This window comes from Penicillium chrysogenum (genome assembly GCF_028827035.1).
Source record: "Penicillium chrysogenum strain IBT 35668 chromosome Unknown utg000002l_segment0_segment0, whole genome shotgun sequence".
NCBI lineage: Eukaryota > Fungi > Ascomycota > Eurotiomycetes > Eurotiales > Aspergillaceae > Penicillium > Penicillium chrysogenum.
The window spans coordinates 5,724,088-5,741,274 of record NW_026622750.1 but is presented as its reverse complement, the minus strand read 5'-3'; the positions used below and the strand labels follow the sequence as shown (position 1 = coordinate 5,741,274).

General features: G+C 50.5%; 8 protein-coding genes across 8 annotated transcripts; 4 read left to right on the top strand and 4 right to left on the bottom strand.

The window, feature by feature from the left end:
* Positions 1-424: 424 nt before the first annotated feature.
* On the top strand, positions 425-1,210 carry N7489_005399 (uncharacterized protein; the record flags this gene model as incomplete). Its single annotated transcript, XM_056711151.1, has 1 exon — positions 425-1,210. The coding sequence occupies one exon, from the start codon at positions 425-427 to the stop codon at positions 1,208-1,210; it is 786 nt and encodes a 261-aa protein (XP_056569572.1).
* Positions 1,211-1,406: 196 nt separating this feature from the next.
* Positions 1,407-2,826, bottom strand: N7489_005398 (tRNA guanylyltransferase; the record flags this gene model as incomplete). The annotated part of the gene is made up of 8 exons (XM_056711150.1): positions 1,407-1,619; positions 1,686-1,790; positions 1,842-1,930; positions 2,001-2,176; positions 2,255-2,299; positions 2,354-2,485; positions 2,670-2,759; positions 2,813-2,826. 8 exons carry the CDS (start codon positions 2,824-2,826, stop codon positions 1,407-1,409), a joined length of 864 nt encoding a protein of 287 aa, XP_056569571.1.
* A 372-nt stretch (positions 2,827-3,198) lies between these two features.
* On the bottom strand, positions 3,199-6,732 carry N7489_005397 (Fibronectin type III domain protein; the record flags this gene model as incomplete). The annotated part of the gene is made up of 3 exons (XM_056711149.1): positions 3,199-6,122; positions 6,181-6,374; positions 6,431-6,732. The coding sequence occupies 3 exons, from the start codon at positions 6,730-6,732 to the stop codon at positions 3,199-3,201; spliced, it is 3,420 nt and encodes a 1,139-aa protein (XP_056569570.1).
* Positions 6,733-7,067: 335 nt separating this feature from the next.
* Positions 7,068-9,538, top strand: N7489_005396 (putative lipin Smp2; the record flags this gene model as incomplete). Its single annotated transcript, XM_056711148.1, has 4 exons — positions 7,068-7,210; positions 7,272-7,354; positions 7,398-7,641; positions 7,704-9,538. The coding sequence occupies exons 1-4, from the start codon at positions 7,102-7,104 to the stop codon at positions 9,536-9,538; spliced, it is 2,271 nt and encodes a 756-aa protein (XP_056569569.1). The 5' UTR covers positions 7,068-7,101.
* Positions 9,539-10,298: 760 nt separating this feature from the next.
* On the top strand, positions 10,299-11,171 carry N7489_005395 (putative transcription initiation factor TFIID, 31kD subunit; the record flags this gene model as incomplete). Its single annotated transcript, XM_056711147.1, has 1 exon — positions 10,299-11,171. The coding sequence occupies one exon, from the start codon at positions 10,299-10,301 to the stop codon at positions 11,169-11,171; it is 873 nt and encodes a 290-aa protein (XP_056569568.1).
* Positions 11,172-11,953: 782 nt separating this feature from the next.
* N7489_005394 (uncharacterized protein) lies at positions 11,954-12,563 on the bottom strand (the record flags this gene model as incomplete). Its single annotated transcript, XM_056711146.1, has 2 exons — positions 11,954-12,210; positions 12,395-12,563. 2 exons carry the CDS (start codon positions 12,561-12,563, stop codon positions 11,954-11,956), a joined length of 426 nt encoding a protein of 141 aa, XP_056569567.1.
* Positions 12,564-12,991: 428 nt separating this feature from the next.
* On the top strand, positions 12,992-13,960 carry N7489_005393 (rRNA-processing protein UTP11; the record flags this gene model as incomplete). The annotated part of the gene is made up of 2 exons (XM_056711145.1): positions 12,992-13,087; positions 13,181-13,960. 2 exons carry the CDS (start codon positions 12,992-12,994, stop codon positions 13,958-13,960), a joined length of 876 nt encoding a protein of 291 aa, XP_056569566.1.
* A 920-nt stretch (positions 13,961-14,880) lies between these two features.
* On the bottom strand, positions 14,881-17,103 carry N7489_005392 (uncharacterized protein; the record flags this gene model as incomplete). The annotated part of the gene is made up of 1 exon (XM_056711144.1): positions 14,881-17,103. The coding sequence occupies one exon, from the start codon at positions 17,101-17,103 to the stop codon at positions 14,881-14,883; it is 2,223 nt and encodes a 740-aa protein (XP_056569565.1).
* Between the last annotated feature and the right edge of the window lie 84 nt (positions 17,104-17,187).

Genomic DNA, 17,187 nt, shown 5'->3' with positions numbered 1-17,187 from the left:
TATTCTGAACTACCTCTGTTAGGGTATAAATTTCGAATTTGAACGGCATCCACTTTTGAACGCTACCAATTGAATCCAATTTATATTGTCTAAATTCAGCCTCTCTAAAATAACAAAAAATAAAAAGAAAAGAATTAGAGCCTCTATACTCCGTAGAATGAACGAAAACAAAACAAAACCCTGGCAAGTACCCAAACAAAGAGCCGGGTTACTAAGCTCCAGGGCTGGGGCTTCCGTGAAATCTTATCTCCAACTTTTTTTCCGTATCGAAACTTCTCCTGCAAGGGACCAACTCCCTCAAACTCCCTCTCCGATTCCACAAGATAGATATAAAAATACCAAGTTCCCACCGAAACACCCACGATCCACAAAACCAAACCCTCTTGCCCACGGAAACACTACATCTCCGAGGGCAAACACACAAATGGACGCCCAAGCCTACCTAATCAAGCACGGCTGGTCCGGCCCAGGCAACCCACTGAACCCAAACAAACGACCCGGCGCACACAGCGGACTAGGCCTAACCCGACCGCTCCTTGTATCGCGCAAAGCCAACAACCACGGCGTGGGCAAGAAGACAACCAAAGACCCGACAAACCAATGGTGGCTACGCGGATTCGAAGATGCGCTGAAGGGCGTCGGGGACAACAGTTTCGAGGCGAACTCCGCGCGCGAGAACAACGCTCTGACGAGCGAGCTCTACCGGCATTTCGTGAGGGGGGAGGGCTTGGCTGGTACGCTTGAAGGGACGGACAAGAAGAAGGAAGACGGGAGCGGGACGTCTACTTCCAAGTCAGAATCGAAGCGTAAGCGGGAGGACGGGGACGAGGGCGATCGCAAGGCTAGGAAATTGGCTAAGGCGGCGCGGAAGGTGGAGAAGGCCGAGAGGAAGGAGGCGAGGCGGGTGAAGAGGGCTGCGAAGGCTGAGAGGAGGGAGAAGAAGATTGCTGGGAAGCTTGCGAAGAAGGCTTTGAAGGAGAAGAAGAAGACTGCTTCTGAGGAGGATTATCCGACGCCTACGTCGATGGATCTGGAGTCTGATCAGACTGCGGCGGAGATGACCGAGACGGATGAGGCTGTTGCGCGGTTAAAGGAGGCGGCGAAAAAGGAGAAGAAGGAGAGCAAGAAGGCTAAGAGCATAGGAGGTGACGAAGACCCGAAAAAGAAGTCTAAAAAGGAGAGGAAGGATAAGAAGGAGGCCAAAGCCTGATGTCTCCATTTTGTTATAACCATTTTGATATTGGAGCGCTTCTCATGCATGTCGGGACCATGTACAAAATTCTGCATATACCAGTTTTCTGTTACGCCATATAGAAATCAAGATACCCTTTTTGTTTGGCGAAATCATGACCATTGGAACCATAAAAATGTACAACATAATGTCTTTCGTCTTTGTTGGAGGTAAACTAGGCTGGTAATTTTCCAGGATTGCCTGATAGAATCCAGGGTCGTTTCTCCCAGAACTCATCTTTAATGATATCGACATGGTCGATGACGACCTGCGCTTTTCGGCGCAGTTTCCGGATCTTGTCTTGCTGTGACCTCGACTGCTTAGACTCGCTCACCGGTGATTCTTCGTCTGTAGACGATTTTGTAGGTTTAGGTTCCTCCAGCTCGTACTGTTGAGATAAAGGTTAGAACGGTCTGAAACAGAGCCAAAAAAAGTCATATAAATTGGCGCATACCTGGCGATAAAGAACAGTGCCCTTTTTATAGATCTCCAGCTCGTTATTGTAGTTGATTCCAAACCGCTTGAAGAGAATCTCATTCTTGTCTGCAGACACAGTACCCTGATATCGAGTCAATTGCCTGTACTTCGAATTGGAAGGACGATAGCCTACCTTTAACTCTTGCTCGGCATCTGTGTTGCTCATTCCCCCTTGCAGAACCATCGTCCAGAAGGTAGTGTTGTAGAGGTTATTGATATGACCTAGTCATCATGGGTTAAATTCGAAACCAGTGGCGTTGGGAGGCCATATCGCCATGAAACAGTCACTTACAATCAACTTGCCTCCAGCTCATGTAGTCACGGAGAATTCGGTTATTAGGGTAGATGACTGCGCGCCCATCAAAAGATGGCAGATGTGATGGCAGGAGAAGTCTATCAGGGAAGTATTCGCTCCACTTGTAAATGTAGTGTGCTGTGAACGTAGAGACGATGGTGGTCACCAGTTTTCTGGACGGAAGAAGTCCTGTCAATAGGCGTTCTTGCGAATTACACCGCAGGCGATAGACGGAAAGAGGAAATACTCACCCATTGCGCCGCTCGAAAAGTTGGCAGTTGGGGTGGAAGACAAAACTGAGGGAATACTGTCAGTATTTGGAGGATAGCGATGAAACGAGCTGGACATACCTGTATTCATCACTGACTCCATATGCGATGCATAGGTCCGGAAGCTCTTTCATAACCTCTACTGCCGCGGCATTCATCAGATCTAGTGCCCGGCGGTCATTTGGTTTTGCGAAAGCGTAGTGATCAGAGAGTCTATATAGGTTAGATTCCGAATACAGAGATGAATGCATTGTTGGACCAGAACAGCAGTCCTATCATCATATCTTAGTGAAAGATATGCATAGACAGACGGATATATAGATGCTTTTTTTGCTTCTTGCATGAAGATTTCTCATGCATAAAACATCGCCGCAAGCAAAGAGAGATGGAAACTCACTTGTGAAATCCTCGTCCATCAATGCGGACCACAATCCACGTATTGGGGAGCAGCACATCCGGCTGCTCGAAGGACTTGACGTACTCAAATCTGTGTTCTTTTTAGTAGCTGGACTGAAAACTCTGGAATTTCCCAATGCATACCTTGAGTTCGCCATTTTTCTCTACTGGACTTTGATGTTAAGTGATGAATAGTTCTGGGGAATTGAAGTTATCATTTTTGTGCGGGCGATTTCTGCCCGCCCGCATTTGCCCCAGTCACTCGAGGACTTTTCTTATTTTGAGGACTTGAAATGATTTGATGGATAAGAAGAATAATAGAACACTGAATGATTTTCGTGAATACCAGAGGCCACTACATGGTCTAGATATAACCAGGTAAATGCTATACAGAATCAAAAAGTCCGTAAATAAACTAGTATGTCGTTGAGATGCATATGAAAAACTCTTTAAGGAAGCAGGATACTTTAGAATCTAGGAAATGAAAGTTAAAGGACAGAACCAAGATGGTCAATAGATACATGCGAGAATCATGAGTTCTCAATCTCAGGAATCTCTTCATCGCCAGTCTCGCTGGCTCGCTCGCTAGTCTCGCTGGCCTTGTCAGACTTGCGTGATTTGCGAGAGAAGAATCCCAGGCTGCTGCGAGTTGAGCGATCGGCAGATGCCACACTTGAGACTGTGCTATCCACACTCTTGCCGAGCTGCGCTTCACTGGCCGCATCCTCGTCAATATCACCTTGCGAGGATTCACCTTTCTTAGAGAAAAGTCCCGAGCGATCCTTCCATGAGCTGAACTTGCTGGAACTGCCCTTGCGCGTGATCTTGCGGATGAACGACTCCTTGGAGGCATTGTCCATGGAAGTCCCGGATGGCATGCGCTCCAGCGATTCGTATGAATCGCCAGTGAAAAGGGACAGGGAGCGAGATGTACGAGACTCCGAAGGAGACCCATCGTACTCGTGATGATTAAATGGACTGTCGGGATCATTGCGCTTGTCTGTTTCTATTTCCGACTTCTCTCCCGTGAGAACCGCCGTGAAAGCCGGAGCGGCGGGATTCAACTTTGGGGTCAGCGGTCGATGAGACGATGAGGGACGAGTGCCGATCGGTGCCTGGAGGGGCCGATGGTGGCGGTCAAATGTGTCCTCCACGAAATCAGGCTCACCGGTCAGACCGAGTGGAAGATGACCTGACGACCCATACTGGAATGAAGGTCGCCGAGAAGGAGCCCGCGACCAATTGGATGGCGCCGCCCAGTCAAATCCAAGCGGGCTGTTGCGGTGCCCGGCATTATCAGTCGACGGCCACCCGAAATGGCGATTATCTGTCGAGGGGTGCGGAAGCTGGTTCGGCGTGTCAAATGAGGTCGACGAAGGTCGCGGGGATAGAGAACCGCGTCGAACGCCACCAAGAAGCGATGACGGATCAATAGGATCATGCCGAGGACTGAATTGATTGTATCCACTGCTCAGATCGGGATTCCCACGGCTACCAGCACCGCCGAAGCCAAACTTGCTGGATGAGAAGATATTTGAGAAAGCAGCTCGCCGGGAAGGCGCATGATCCGAAGAGCTGTCCATGGTGACACCAGCCGTATTGCTCCGAGGGAACAATGACATCGGGTTTGCCCAATTACCCGTATAGCTCGATCGTCGCCGGCGTGCACCGATTGGATCCAGCTCGTCAATATTGCGAGGGAAGGATTGACTCTGGCCGGGTTTCAAAGAACCCAGCATAGGGGATTCATCTGCCAGGGTTTTTCCACGAGGCCGATGGAAACCGAAAAGGCCAGAAAGCTTTCGGGACGCGCTTTTCGGGGCTTCCCCGGCAGCAGACAAATGAACGCCTTGCGAATCGTCCTGCCGATTTTGAGTCTCTAGTGGGCTGGCAAAGATACTGCCGGCTCGACTGTCTGAAGAAACAGGCGACACTGGGCCGTGGCCGAAGCTATCCAACGGAGTACTGGATGCCTCCGTAGTTGCAAATCTTGGACGAGTTACAGATCGGGGGAATTCTGGTGATTCCTCGTCACCAAGGAGATCGGATGGCAAGAGGGCATCCGCACGGGGACTCATTTGCGGGTTATTGAAAGCAACTTCCGTATCCGAACGCATGACCTCGGGGGGATCAGACAGGCCTGGAAGGGCCATACCGTTGTTGATATTGAAAAACGCAGAACTCGGAGGGAACGTAGGTGAGTGACCGGACTGGTTGTAGTTGACGCTACTTGGAAACGACGTTTCCGCTCCTGGGAAGTTCAGAGGGGAAGACATATTGCTGTTGAGTGAGCTGCGATGGCGACGGGGCCGAATGGTGGCAGTATTCGACATATCGAGATCCAAGGTTGGGAAGGCGAAGGGCCCCGAGCTGCTGGGCCGTTGGGCTGTGAGCCACTTTAGCCGTTCCTGGGCTTCTTGATATTGTTGCTGGGCTTGCGCGTGCAGATTCACAAGTGTGGCGTAACGTGCGTGTAGGTTGCCCAGCTTGTGCTCCCACTGACGAGCTCGCTCGTTGTCGATCCGGTCCAGCTCCTTGCCATCCTCACTGTCGCCTTCTTGTAATCCCATTCTTTCTTCTTCGAGCTTCTTAACTCGCCCCCCTTTATCCTGAATCTCATCATCGATGGTCTTCATCTCCGCTTGTTCTTTCGCGATCTTGGCTCGGACCTCATCTGCGCGTACCCTCGCTTCTTCTTCAATCCTGGCCTTATCCTCCTTTGCCTGTACAGCATCCGAGTTCATGCGTGAAATCTTCTCCTGCCATCGCAAGATGTCGTTCTTGCGCTTCTTGCGCTCCGCCTCTTTTTGCTGAAGAAGTCTCATGCGCTTGGACTTCTCGCCCTGCACGGTCCGGTTGACGCTCTCTAGCTTGTAGACATGCTTTTTCAAGTCGCCACTTGCTTCGTCCTTCTCCCTGACACGCTTCCGCAGTTCACTGCGCTGTTTTTCGAGGTCCCTCAGCAGTGCAATATGTTCTTCTTCCTCCTCTGTCCCCTGCTTCTCCACGTTCTCGTTCTCGTGCTGTAACGATTTCAAGCGGTCTGCCAATTGCTCCAAAGTCTCATCTTTGGCGGTTTTTGCTCTGCTTTTGAGTGTTTCTTCGAAATTGCCGTGTGAAATGTCCGTAGTTCCAGTGGCGGGCGAAATTTTCCGTCCAGCCGAGGGCCGTTTCCCCGGTACTTGGCCCGCACTATGCTCGCGAGACATTATCGGGGCGGATGGTGTTGGAAGGCCTACTGTAGACCTCGGGATCGAAGCGCGGACAACTGGACCTCCGGCGCTGCCATTCTGCTGGGCTTCGGACAGCGGAAGAGATTTCGTTCGGACATGGAGGATCGCGCTGGGGGTCTGAAAGTTGGCGGCACTAACGGAAAGAACACAAATATGATAGATGCTCCCAGGTAATAGATCTGATATTTCCACTGCTGTTTCTGCTCGTTTGGATTCACCGACTAGAGATCGTTATTAGTGCTGTGTTTAGTGGGGGAAAGAATTATGCGTATATTATACCTTTCACATTATTCACCTGAATGATATGCTTATGTATTGAGTTGTGGAAGTCAGGTTGTTTCCAAGCAAGGCGGATTTCACGGGCTGTGATCTCTTCAAGGGTGACCTCTGGCGGCGGAGGAATGTCGAGACCGAGCTTTTCCACTAGGACCTCATTTGAAGTCTGACAGACCTGCCATGCACGGTAGAGAAGCCTTCATACACTGGGTCAGCCGAGCAAAGCAAACGCTGGAATAGACAAGGGACTTACCAGATCAAAGCCCACAAGATCGAGACGGCGAGAAAGAGGGCCATGACACCTCGCACTCTCACGCGAGGAACCACTGCTGGGTAATCGTCGAATGCAAAGTATAGCGGCTCATACATCCCAACGTCTGTAACCCATTGGACGTGGGCAGCGGGATACAGGAGAATTGCAAGGATCGCCAATGCTCTCCGGAGTGGGCGGTGGGATAGGCCCCACGTGACCCAGAACTTTAGCCACCCCAAACGGGTTAGCGCCAAATGGGGATCAGCCGCTACGGGAACCTCGGCATTCCTCGAGGCTGACATAATCAGAATTGTTGAGCGTTGAATGCTGTTGACGAAACCAACAATTGTTGGAAGTGGTTATGTACGGAGTAGATCGGAAGTAATTCTATGTATCTCCTTTATCCCCCAGCTGAGACTCAATAAACCCGTTTTCGTGGCTGATATTGTGCTGATAGTATCCCGTGACAATGGTTATGTAGTTGTCCATTGTCTCCAAGTGTCAGTCACATGGGCCTTTTAACTTCCCGATTCTCCAAAAACCTGTCTCAGTCCTTTTTTGGACCGTTCAGACCTCCTTTTTGCCTTTCTGCATTTCTCGAATTTGCCTCGGATAGGCCTGAAACTTTACCCAGAGTCGTTGTCAAAGGTGCTAGGCATACATCTGGCGGGATGCAGCTCTATCGCTCTATAAGTGGTTCCGTCTCCAAGACATGGAATTCTATCAACCCGGCCACCCTTAGCGGGGCTATTGATGTCATTGTCATAGAGCAAGAAGATGGTATTTACAGTTTTCCGCGAGGCGACATTCACACATACTGATCTGGCTTATCTCTTTCAAGGCACCCTCGCTTGTTCGCCCTTTCATGTCCGATTTGGCAAGTTTTCGCTCCTGCGTCCATTTGAGAAGAAGGTGGAGTTCAAGGTGAATGGCGTAAAACAAGAATATGCCATGAAGCTGGGGGAAGGGGGGCGAGGCATTCTTTGTCTTTGAAACGACCGATGACATCCCCGCATCCTTGCAGACCTCGCCGTTGGTGTCTCCAGCAGCCAGCCCGAGACCCCAGAGCGAACCGGATATTCTCCCTTCACTACAGGAACCAGATTACCTCGACTTGGACAAAGGAAGCGGGGATGCATTGTCAGAAGGCGCAAAAACACCACCGGCGATGGCGATGCCATCGAACAAGCTACGGGCAAACACGGATTTAGGTAGGACGGATCTCCAACTCGTAGTTTCGATCTAAGTTCCTCGTTACTGACCGTCTCAACAGGGACAATGACACCCTTATCGCGATCTCCCGACGAATCTGACGTGGCTCGTTCACAGCACGAATCCTTATCCTCTAAACCGCCACTGGATCACACGCTGTCGGACAATGTGCTTTCGACCAGCTCTCCTCAATACTCCCTGTCCGGTCGATCTGCAGATGGGAATGGCGAACCCTGTGGCATTGATAGCGAGGGCGAAACACACCCGCGCTCTCGTAGCCCTCCTCTGTCTCCCGAGGAAGCGGTGTCCCGTGCCATTTCGTTGTCGAAGAAGCTGTCCGGTTCCAATATTCCGTCCCATGTCACCGAAACTGGAGATCTAATGTTGGATATGACTGGTTACAAAAGCAACGAAGAAGACGCCCTTCGCGCGGAGGTTGTTGCGCGTAAGATTCTTGCTGAAGAGCTTGAAGGAACCTACGACATCGGCGCACTGATTGGAGCTGATGAACACGGCAACCTATGGATATACAGCAGCGAGGAGTCCAAGGAACTGGCAGATAGGAGAGCCACTCTTCACTCAATGCGGCCGAACATAGGAATCAGCGATGATGCTATCTCCGACCCAGGATACCACAGCGAAGGCGAACACCCTGTGTCGGAGCCATCATTAACTACGCGCCATCACCGAACCAAATCAGATGTCCAACCCGGCTTTCCCACACCCCCTGACTCGCCCTTGCATGATTCTTTCCCCGAAACTCGCAACTATGCAAAGACACTCCGCTTGACAAGTGATCAACTTAAGGCCTTGGAACTGAAGCCCGGAGCCAACACAATGTCTTTCAGCGTTAACAGAGCAGTTTGCACTGCAAACATGTACCTGTGGAATGGCAACACCCCGATCGTGATTTCTGATATTGATGGGACTATCACCAAGTCGGATGCGTTGGGGCATGTTCTAAATATGATCGGACGCGATTGGACGCACGCGGGAGTCGCCAAATTGTACACTGACATTGTCAACAATGGGTACAACATCATGTATCTTACGAGTCGATCTGTAGGCCAGACAGATACCACACGGGCCTATCTTCACGGTATTTGCCAAGATGGATACAGACTACCAAGAGGTCCAGTCATCTGCAGCCCGGATCGCACGATGGCCGCTCTACGGCGAGAGATTTACTTGAGAAAACCAGAAGTTTTCAAGATGGCGTGCCTGCGGGATATTCTCAATCTCTTCTGCGGCAAAGAGAATCCCTTCTACGCTGGCTTCGGAAATCGGTTGACAGACGCATTGAGTTATCGTTCTGTGAACATTCCGTCTACTCGGATTTTCACAATCAACTCTAACGCTGAAGTGTCCCTTGATTTGCTTAGTCTCAACAAGTACAAGAGCAGTTATGTGACGATGCAAGAGCTTCTGGACCATTTCTTTCCACCAACCAGCCTTCTTGTGCACGATGGTGGCGAGGAATATACCGATTTCACGTACTGGAGGAACACGCCGCATGAGCTCGAAGACTTTTCGACAACAGACAGCGAGGAGGAAGATGAAGATGAGGAAGATGTTGATGAAGACCTGGCAGAAGAAGATGAAGATGGTGACGATGATGGGGACTATGATGAAGACTTGAGCGATGGTGAAGGCAGCGAGTACCTCGACGAGGCTGAGTTGGCCGAGGAGGATCTTGGCGCAAGCTACATATCGCAGGACTCAGCTGCCTTGTCCAACCCAGCAGGCTCAATAATTGAGTCGGTGGAAGGGGATCTCGGTGTCGAAGATGGAGCTATCGGTGAAGAGGAACTGTCTCCCATCGCCGAGAAACCACAAGAAGGAAGCGAGCCGAGCACGACCTCTCTTCCTATCCGGTCCAAGATGCCTCAACCTTGAACATACATTCATCGCTATGCCTCTTTCATAAGGGAGCGATCCCTTGGCATTTCTTGCGTCATAGATACCCATCTTTGCGAGTGCTTTACTGAGTCGGATTCTGCATTAGACTGCCCTGACAGCGATACATTCACGTTCAACACTATTGCATGCAGACCTGGAGTTGGAGACTGCATTATACACGGCCACCTGGGCTGAATCTTTCTACTTCACGGCATTCATGGCGTTCATGGCGTTTCTGCATTTTGTTTTTGTTTTTGTACATTCATGGCGCACATACTCGGAGGATTGAATAGATCATGAGACTAATGGGATGTAATGAATGAAACAAGTGAATAGACTTGTCCAAACGCATTGAATGGCTCAATAAACTATCCTTGCGTACACTCGAATGTCTACTGAAAGCATTATTGACCATCTGCCAACGTGGTCTTCATCTAAGTACCTACAATATAGGTAACCGTCCACGGGTGGACGGGCTGCAACGTGATTACCTAATCGTGATATTGGCCGAAGCCCTGGAGCTCATGCTTCTTTTCGGCCTCATTTAGCCATCACTTTCTTTATCTCCATCCCCACACTGAACGCTGCTCGCATCTTTGGCTGTTTCCTAGCCCCTGAGCATTGTGCTAGGAATGCTACCCGACTACATTTTCCAGGCCGTCTAATTATCACTTAATTCAACATCTTGACCACTTTCGCAACATCGCAATTCGCTCTTTGCCTCGTGCTTGATCTTTGATCAGCAATCTAAGACAAAATGGCATCACCAGGCCAAACACAGGGCTCAGCGCCCACAACACAACCTCTCACGCCACCCGCCGAATCCTCCGCCGCGAACGGGGCCCCCGCGCCCGCCGCAACAAGCTCCCAACACCATGTCCCAGCGGCAGGACCTTCAACCACAGCATCACAACCGCCAGCAGTCCCCGGCATATCAACTCAAGACAGCGGAAAAACGCGACGACCACGGGACGTGCGGCTGGTTCACATGCTCCTCGCCTCACTCGGCGTGACCTCTTACCAGGACCGGGTGCCCCTCCAATTGCTCGACTTCGCCTACCGCTACACTGCCAATGTACTACAAGACTCCGTGCATCTCGCGACGGAAGGATACGCTGCGGCAACAGACGGTACAGCGGGAACGAAGGGGTCCGCCGAAGTGAATAGTGTTTCTCTGCCCGCATTGCGATTGGCCATTGCCTCCCGCTTGCACTTCCAGTTCCAGACAGGGTTGCCGAAAGAGTTCCTCATGGAGGTCGCATCGGAGAGGAATAGAATTGCTTTGCCGGGTGTATCTCGGGGCTTTGATCCTGCTGCCGGCGCTAATGGCGCTGCTCCTGCGGCGAATCAGAGTGTTGTTATTGGTGGTATGCGCTTGCCTCCTGAGCGCTTCTGTCTCACTGGACTGGGGTGGGATATGAAGGATGAATGGGATAGTGAGGGCGAGGAAGATGATATGCCTGATGTGATGCAGCAGCCTGGGGCTGGGATGGGTGTTGGTGGTGATGGGGCTGAAGATAATGAAGACGAGGATGATAATGATGGAAAAATGGAGGATCTTTTCGGCGAAGATACCACTATGGGCGAGGCAGGCGATGGAGATGAGGACCGAAACATGACTGATGTTTAAGGGAGTGCATTTACGTCCGGGGTTCTTCTGCCTTTGGCCTTGGGCTGGTGGTGTTTCTGGCGCTTGGTGTTGTTCTCCTTTTTGCTTTTCTCTCTAATCTACGATGGGACAGAGTCCCGGTTTTTACGGTTTTTACCATCATGAAGAGCATCTATTTCATGGCCTGTATCTACAGGTTGGGGTTAAAATTCCCTTGCCTACGCATGAAGGCAAATAAACCGATAAAGAAGACATTCTTCTGGTCAACTAAACCAAGATATGCAATCGTCTGTGTGTATATTGTACATAATTCAGTCCATCCCATCGCTCCGCATTCGGGATGATTATGCAATGTAATAAAGATGCCCAGCAAAACGCCTGCTTTGTTTGCCTTTGTGCGCCATGAGGAGAGAGAGAGGATGTAAATCCGAGTCTGGCTTGGCCAAGAAAGTCGAGGGCCGACCTGCCCAGCTGGAACAGTCTGATATTTGCCTATCAAACTGACGGCGGGAAGGCTGAGTTGAGCCGCCGGGACTGTGAATTATGGGCCGAGTACTTTGGGACATACAAGGCGCAGCCAATCATGCCAGGCATGTTAGGTAAGAGTCCAACAGACTCCTTCCCTCGCCCAAGCACTCAGCCACTCAGCCCAGAGACGAAGGTCTTCGCCCTCGACCTCGGAGAAAACGCAAGAAGCAGAATACTCAAGACGCCGAAACCCATATAGACAAGAGATACTCACACAATAAACGAAGACAGCGAGAGAGAGGGAGGGATACATGGAGTAAAAATGAAATCTCCAATCATTTCCCCGCCGCTCGCGTCCGCGCTTCATCCTCACGCATCATGCGAATAACTTCCTCACGCCGCTTCTCCACACGTGCAAGTTCCTCCTCGCGCGCGCGCCGCCGGTCCTCATACCCTGCAAACCATTCCTCACGTGCGCGATCCTCTTCCTCCGGCTTCGCGTGCGCGACCATGCATGAATTCATTGCGAGACGTTGCTGACGGCAGACCCATGTTGCAGTTACGGTGCGGTTGACGGCGCACTCGGCGAATGCTATATCATGATTGGATTAGTTCGTTGTTCCTTGCATCTTCGAGGTGTGGGGAGTGGGTCATGGTCAGAGAGCCGGAGTTTGACCTCCATTTCAGACTCATGACCGGCTTTTGCAAGCCCAAAGGTATGCATTATTTGTAAAGAGGTGATGAGTTTGGCGTAGAAAGCAATGCAAATTGCATACCTTTAATTTCGGGAGCGCAATGGGCGCGTACTCGCTTGTAGTACAGCAGTTTCACTTCTTGTTCTTGGGGGGCTGAGAGCGGAAGCGGGTTGCGAAGATTATATTGTTTGGGTGTGCTCTTAGGTGCACTTGTTGAAGAGGTGTCGGGGGATGTGGAGGAAGTAGCCATTGGGACTGTAGGTCGATCTCAAAGATCGGACTTGACCGGGTTATGTGTATGGGCTGGTCGATCGGAGAGTTTGCTTTGAGGGGGATTGGTCCCGGTTTTCGAGCGACGATATGTGAGTTTTGCTGCTCCAGAGCTCAGAAAAATGAGTCGAGAGAGGTAGAAGTAATCGCAAGAGGGGTTTGTCGAATGGTTTGGTAGAGAAGATCGAGGCCAAGTGGGAGTGTTGATTGCGAGAGAGCCGGGCTCGGGCGGAGAGAATGTTACTATTGGCAGAATCAGAAAAAAAAGTTCTCCGACTTTGCATCTCGACTTTGACTACACTCTTCTGCTGGAGGCTTCTGCGTCTTTTGGGCTTTTATCTTTTATTTTCTTCTACAATTTATTGCACTCTACTATCGTCCCGGGAATTCTCAATACCGAAACTCAGCATGTCGTCCATGCGCAACGCCGTCCAACGGCGGAACCACAAAGAGCGTGGCCAGGTCCAAGGCCGCGAGAAATGGGGTCTTCTCGAGAAGCACAAGGTTAGTTCCTCCGGAGGAGCTTTTGGGATACCTATCAATTATCCAAACTTTCTTTCATGCCTACTGTCCAGACGAGCGTTCTAACTTCAACAGGATTACTCGCTCCGTGCCAAAGATTACAATGCCAAGAAGGCTAAGCTGAAGCGCCTCGAAGAGAAGGCGCGGGATCGCAACCCCGATGAGTTCGCCTTCGGTATGATGGGAGAAAAGAACCGGACCCAGGGTCGGCACGGACGTGGAACAGGCACAGGACGAGACTCTGCCGCAGCGCGGGGACTGAGCCACGAGGCAATCAAGCTGCTCAAGACGCAAGATAAAGGTTATCTTCGGACGGTTGGCGAGCGGGTGCGCCGCGAGATCGAGCGCCTGGAGCGCGAAGTGGAGTTGCAAGATGGCATGAACAAGGCCCTTGGCAAAAAGGATGGGAAAAAAGGCGAGGAGAGCGATGACGAGGATGACGGGTTCGACGACGATTCCGATTTCGATTTCGGAGCCCCGGTGAAACCGAAGCCAACCAGGGTGGTGTTTGCCGACGACCGGCAAGATCAATTGGCAATGAAGAAGCAGAAGATACAAACAGAAGAACCTGCTATGGATTCAGAGGAGGAAGATCAGACATCAAGCAAGACTCGCAAGACACCCAAGCAGCTTCAGGCTGAGCGGCAAGCACTTGCGGATGCTCGGCGGGCTCGCAAGATCCGGAAACGAACCATCGAAGCTCGTAAAAACAAGCTGATTGCGTTGCGCAAGCAACATGCCGAAATTCAAACTGCAGAGCAAGAGCTTGATTGGCAGCGGGCCAAGATGGAAAATTCCGTGGGAGGCACCAACAAGGACGGAATCAAGTGGAAGATCCGTGAGCGCAAGCGCTGAGTGTTTTCGCTTCGGAGTTTATGAGTGATGACTCGCAATCATCTTTTTTGTACATATTGATACCAACCACCATAGAGACAATCCGGCGCATACAGTAGCATCCAAGGAACCCACTTCAATCCTGGCCATCGACTTCTGGGAAAGATCGATAACATCAATCGCCGTGTCAGGCGATAGCTGGAAGACCTGTGATAAGTCATCGTCGCTTATACCGTCACATAAAGTACTGTGGTGAAATACTCGAAACCGGCTTCTATTTCTGGGATAGATCCTATTAATATAGACTTGCCTCCACCATAATCTTCCTCTTCAATCAATGCCCCGGGTCGCGTTTACAGACCTTGAGCTTCGATAAAATGAAATAGGAGTTATATCCATGGCACTATTCATTATGAGATGATAGACCCAGCAACAGGGGACTGTAGCTCTACGGGTATTTCAATTCATCTACATCTAATATACTGTATAAATTCGACGAATCCCACTTTATGTGAATCGGACATCTATGCACCTCTCGAGAATGGCCACAACCCCATGAAAGGTACATACATGCATTGGTCCTGGCACGACAAACTTCAAAGATAGGCAGGGAAAATGAAGCTATTCCCGCCCATACAAACCCTCAGATATATCCAATTCTAGGCGCTGAGGCTAGGTCTACTATGCAAATCTGGTATTTATCTTATAGGAGGTTCCGGATAGCTTCATATATGGTATTTTGAGAGAGAGGATTAAGGATCTCGCCTTTGTAAGGTTTAAGATCAATGTAAGGAGGAATTTGATCGACGAAGGGGGGTTTAGGCGGTGGGAATAGATTCAAAAATAGGAGTATTAGACGGTCGGAAGGCTTCAAAATCTAGGATTTGATTCGTATGGCGGGAATAGCTTCAATTCTATAATATGGGGATTTGTGCGGTGCCTCAATTTACAATACACTGTATAGAGCGGGGTGCAAAGCGGTCTGGCTTCAACGTCTTCTTCACTTTTCTATCATCAATCATCCCAGCGAGGTTCATTTGGTTGATAGCCTCGGAGGGATCCTCTTGCATCACCTTGAGCATTACACAGTTGTCAAGGTGCTTGTAGAAGTCCTGAGCATCTTCGAAGGTCTCATTGCAGACAGAGCAATTTCCGCTGGTCTGGTTCATACCCATGCTAGTGGGGAGATTTGGCCTGTTAACAGGCTGAAGCATTACCCCATGGACGGTGATAAGGTGGCGTTTGAAAACATCCACCCGATTAAAACTCTTTTCTGTTGGTGTCCCATAGCCTGGACAAAAGTCACACACCAGGTTGCCCTTGTAGTGGGTCAGGGCGTGGCGATTCATGTCATATTTGCGGGCGAACCCCCTGGTGTGGTACTCGCACGATACGACCGGGCACTTTTCCATCCGCTCAGGATTGTGCGTCAAGGCGTGAGCTCGTTGGTCTCGGACGACTCGCCCACATTCGGGACATTGCCCCTCAGCGCCTGAATCGTGCGAGTTATCAGAATCCTCATCAGAGGAAATTGCAGCTTCATCGTCATCTTCCTCAGATCGTGGCAGCGCAAAGAGCGCCAGCTCTTCCAGATGCCGGCCCACGTGTCTTTCAAGTTGCTTCCCAGATGGAACCGAAGATAGACAGAGTGGGCAGTCCACATGTACACCTGGACTTTCGGATATGGAATGTTGGCTCTGCAGATGAGAGAACCAATCCCGGCGGCTTTCATACAGCCGATGTGGCGTCGGACAGTTAGGGAAGACACATAGATATGGCATCAAATCATCAAAGACATGGCGGGCCCAGGCCCTCCGGTTCACGATGCTAATGATCATAAAACAATAAGGACATTCAAATGGAGCTCCTTCAGCCGATTCTTTCGGAGGAGAAGGGAGAAATGTCCCTTCTGCCCCGTTTAATATGGTTTGAGCATAAGATGTTTGTGAGGCGACAGTTAGGAATTCTAAGTCGCCCTTTGCCGCTGGTGCAGTTTCCACGAATTCCGTTGCGACTGTCTCTGATAGTTTAGCTGATTGCCCGTCTGTCTGATCTTCCATGACCTGGCTGAGTCCCTGACCGAGTTTGGTGCGGTGACGCTCACGATACCGCATAACGGCTCGACGTTGTGATATTGCCAGCCCAAGACGTTTCAGAATATCTTCCCCTGCTTGCGGGTATTTCGATGTGACATGTAGCCGGTCAAAATGTTCAAAAATGACTGCATCTGACCTTTTGGTGCCGAGAAGGCGATCATGTCGAGCTGGCTGCCGGATGACCATGGACATCTGGTACAGGTTGTTGATAGTATCGTTTAGAGCATGATATACAGACTGTATTTCTGTTTGATGGTCGTCATCGTCTTCATCCTCGCTTAGATCTGAGAAATCGTCATCTTCGGGTGAGTGATGTAAAACATCGTTGATATCTTCCGTAGTTCGCTGCAGCCGCTGAAGGACGCGAAGTGTCTGCTCTTTGATGTGCGATGCATCTCGTAGTCGATGATCTAGCGATGATTGACCGGTCTGATGTGCCCCAATATTGGCAGCCCAAACCCGCAATCGTCCCAGTTCATCTTTCCATAGCGCTGGTGGGACTTCAGACGCGAACGATGACAGGTCTTCGGAGACGAGCCGACCTAAGTCTTTGAGACATTGAACCACGACGGAAGATATCATTGTAGTGGAGGTACTCGCAGCTGAGGCTGTCGTCATCATTGTCTCGGGTAGCTCTTGATCGTCAACTGGCTTTTCTGAAAAGGCCGCTTGCTCATCGAAATCTGGTTCAGTGACTGGGGATGCGCCTTGAGAAGCGTTTCGCCTTCTCTCAGATCTGTCTTCAAGAACAACCTCTTCAATTGAGGAACCAGGTCCACCGAGTGGTGTGTGGTGGTGGGAAATCTCCTGGCTCGGATCCGCTTCGCGTTTCCATCTTGACATGGGAGTATCTACTGTATCCTGAAGCTGCTGAAGTCCGGATTCAAATGAAGTGAGGCGATCGGAATCGGAATCCATCTGAGATGCTTGTCCTAAATCGGCCATTTTCCTTTCCCCCGGTTGGAGCGTCCGTTGCTGCAAAATAGGACTGGAAGCAGCGACGAGGTCATGTTGCTGCTGCTCTCGCTTTGGTTCTGTGGGTTTCGGACCTTCCATCTTTCTGAACATCTTTTGTGCAAGTGCCCTTGCACTCTATGAGACTTTTAGCCAAGAACAGCATCTGAGCGAGACTGGACGTTCGAGGTTGGTTTG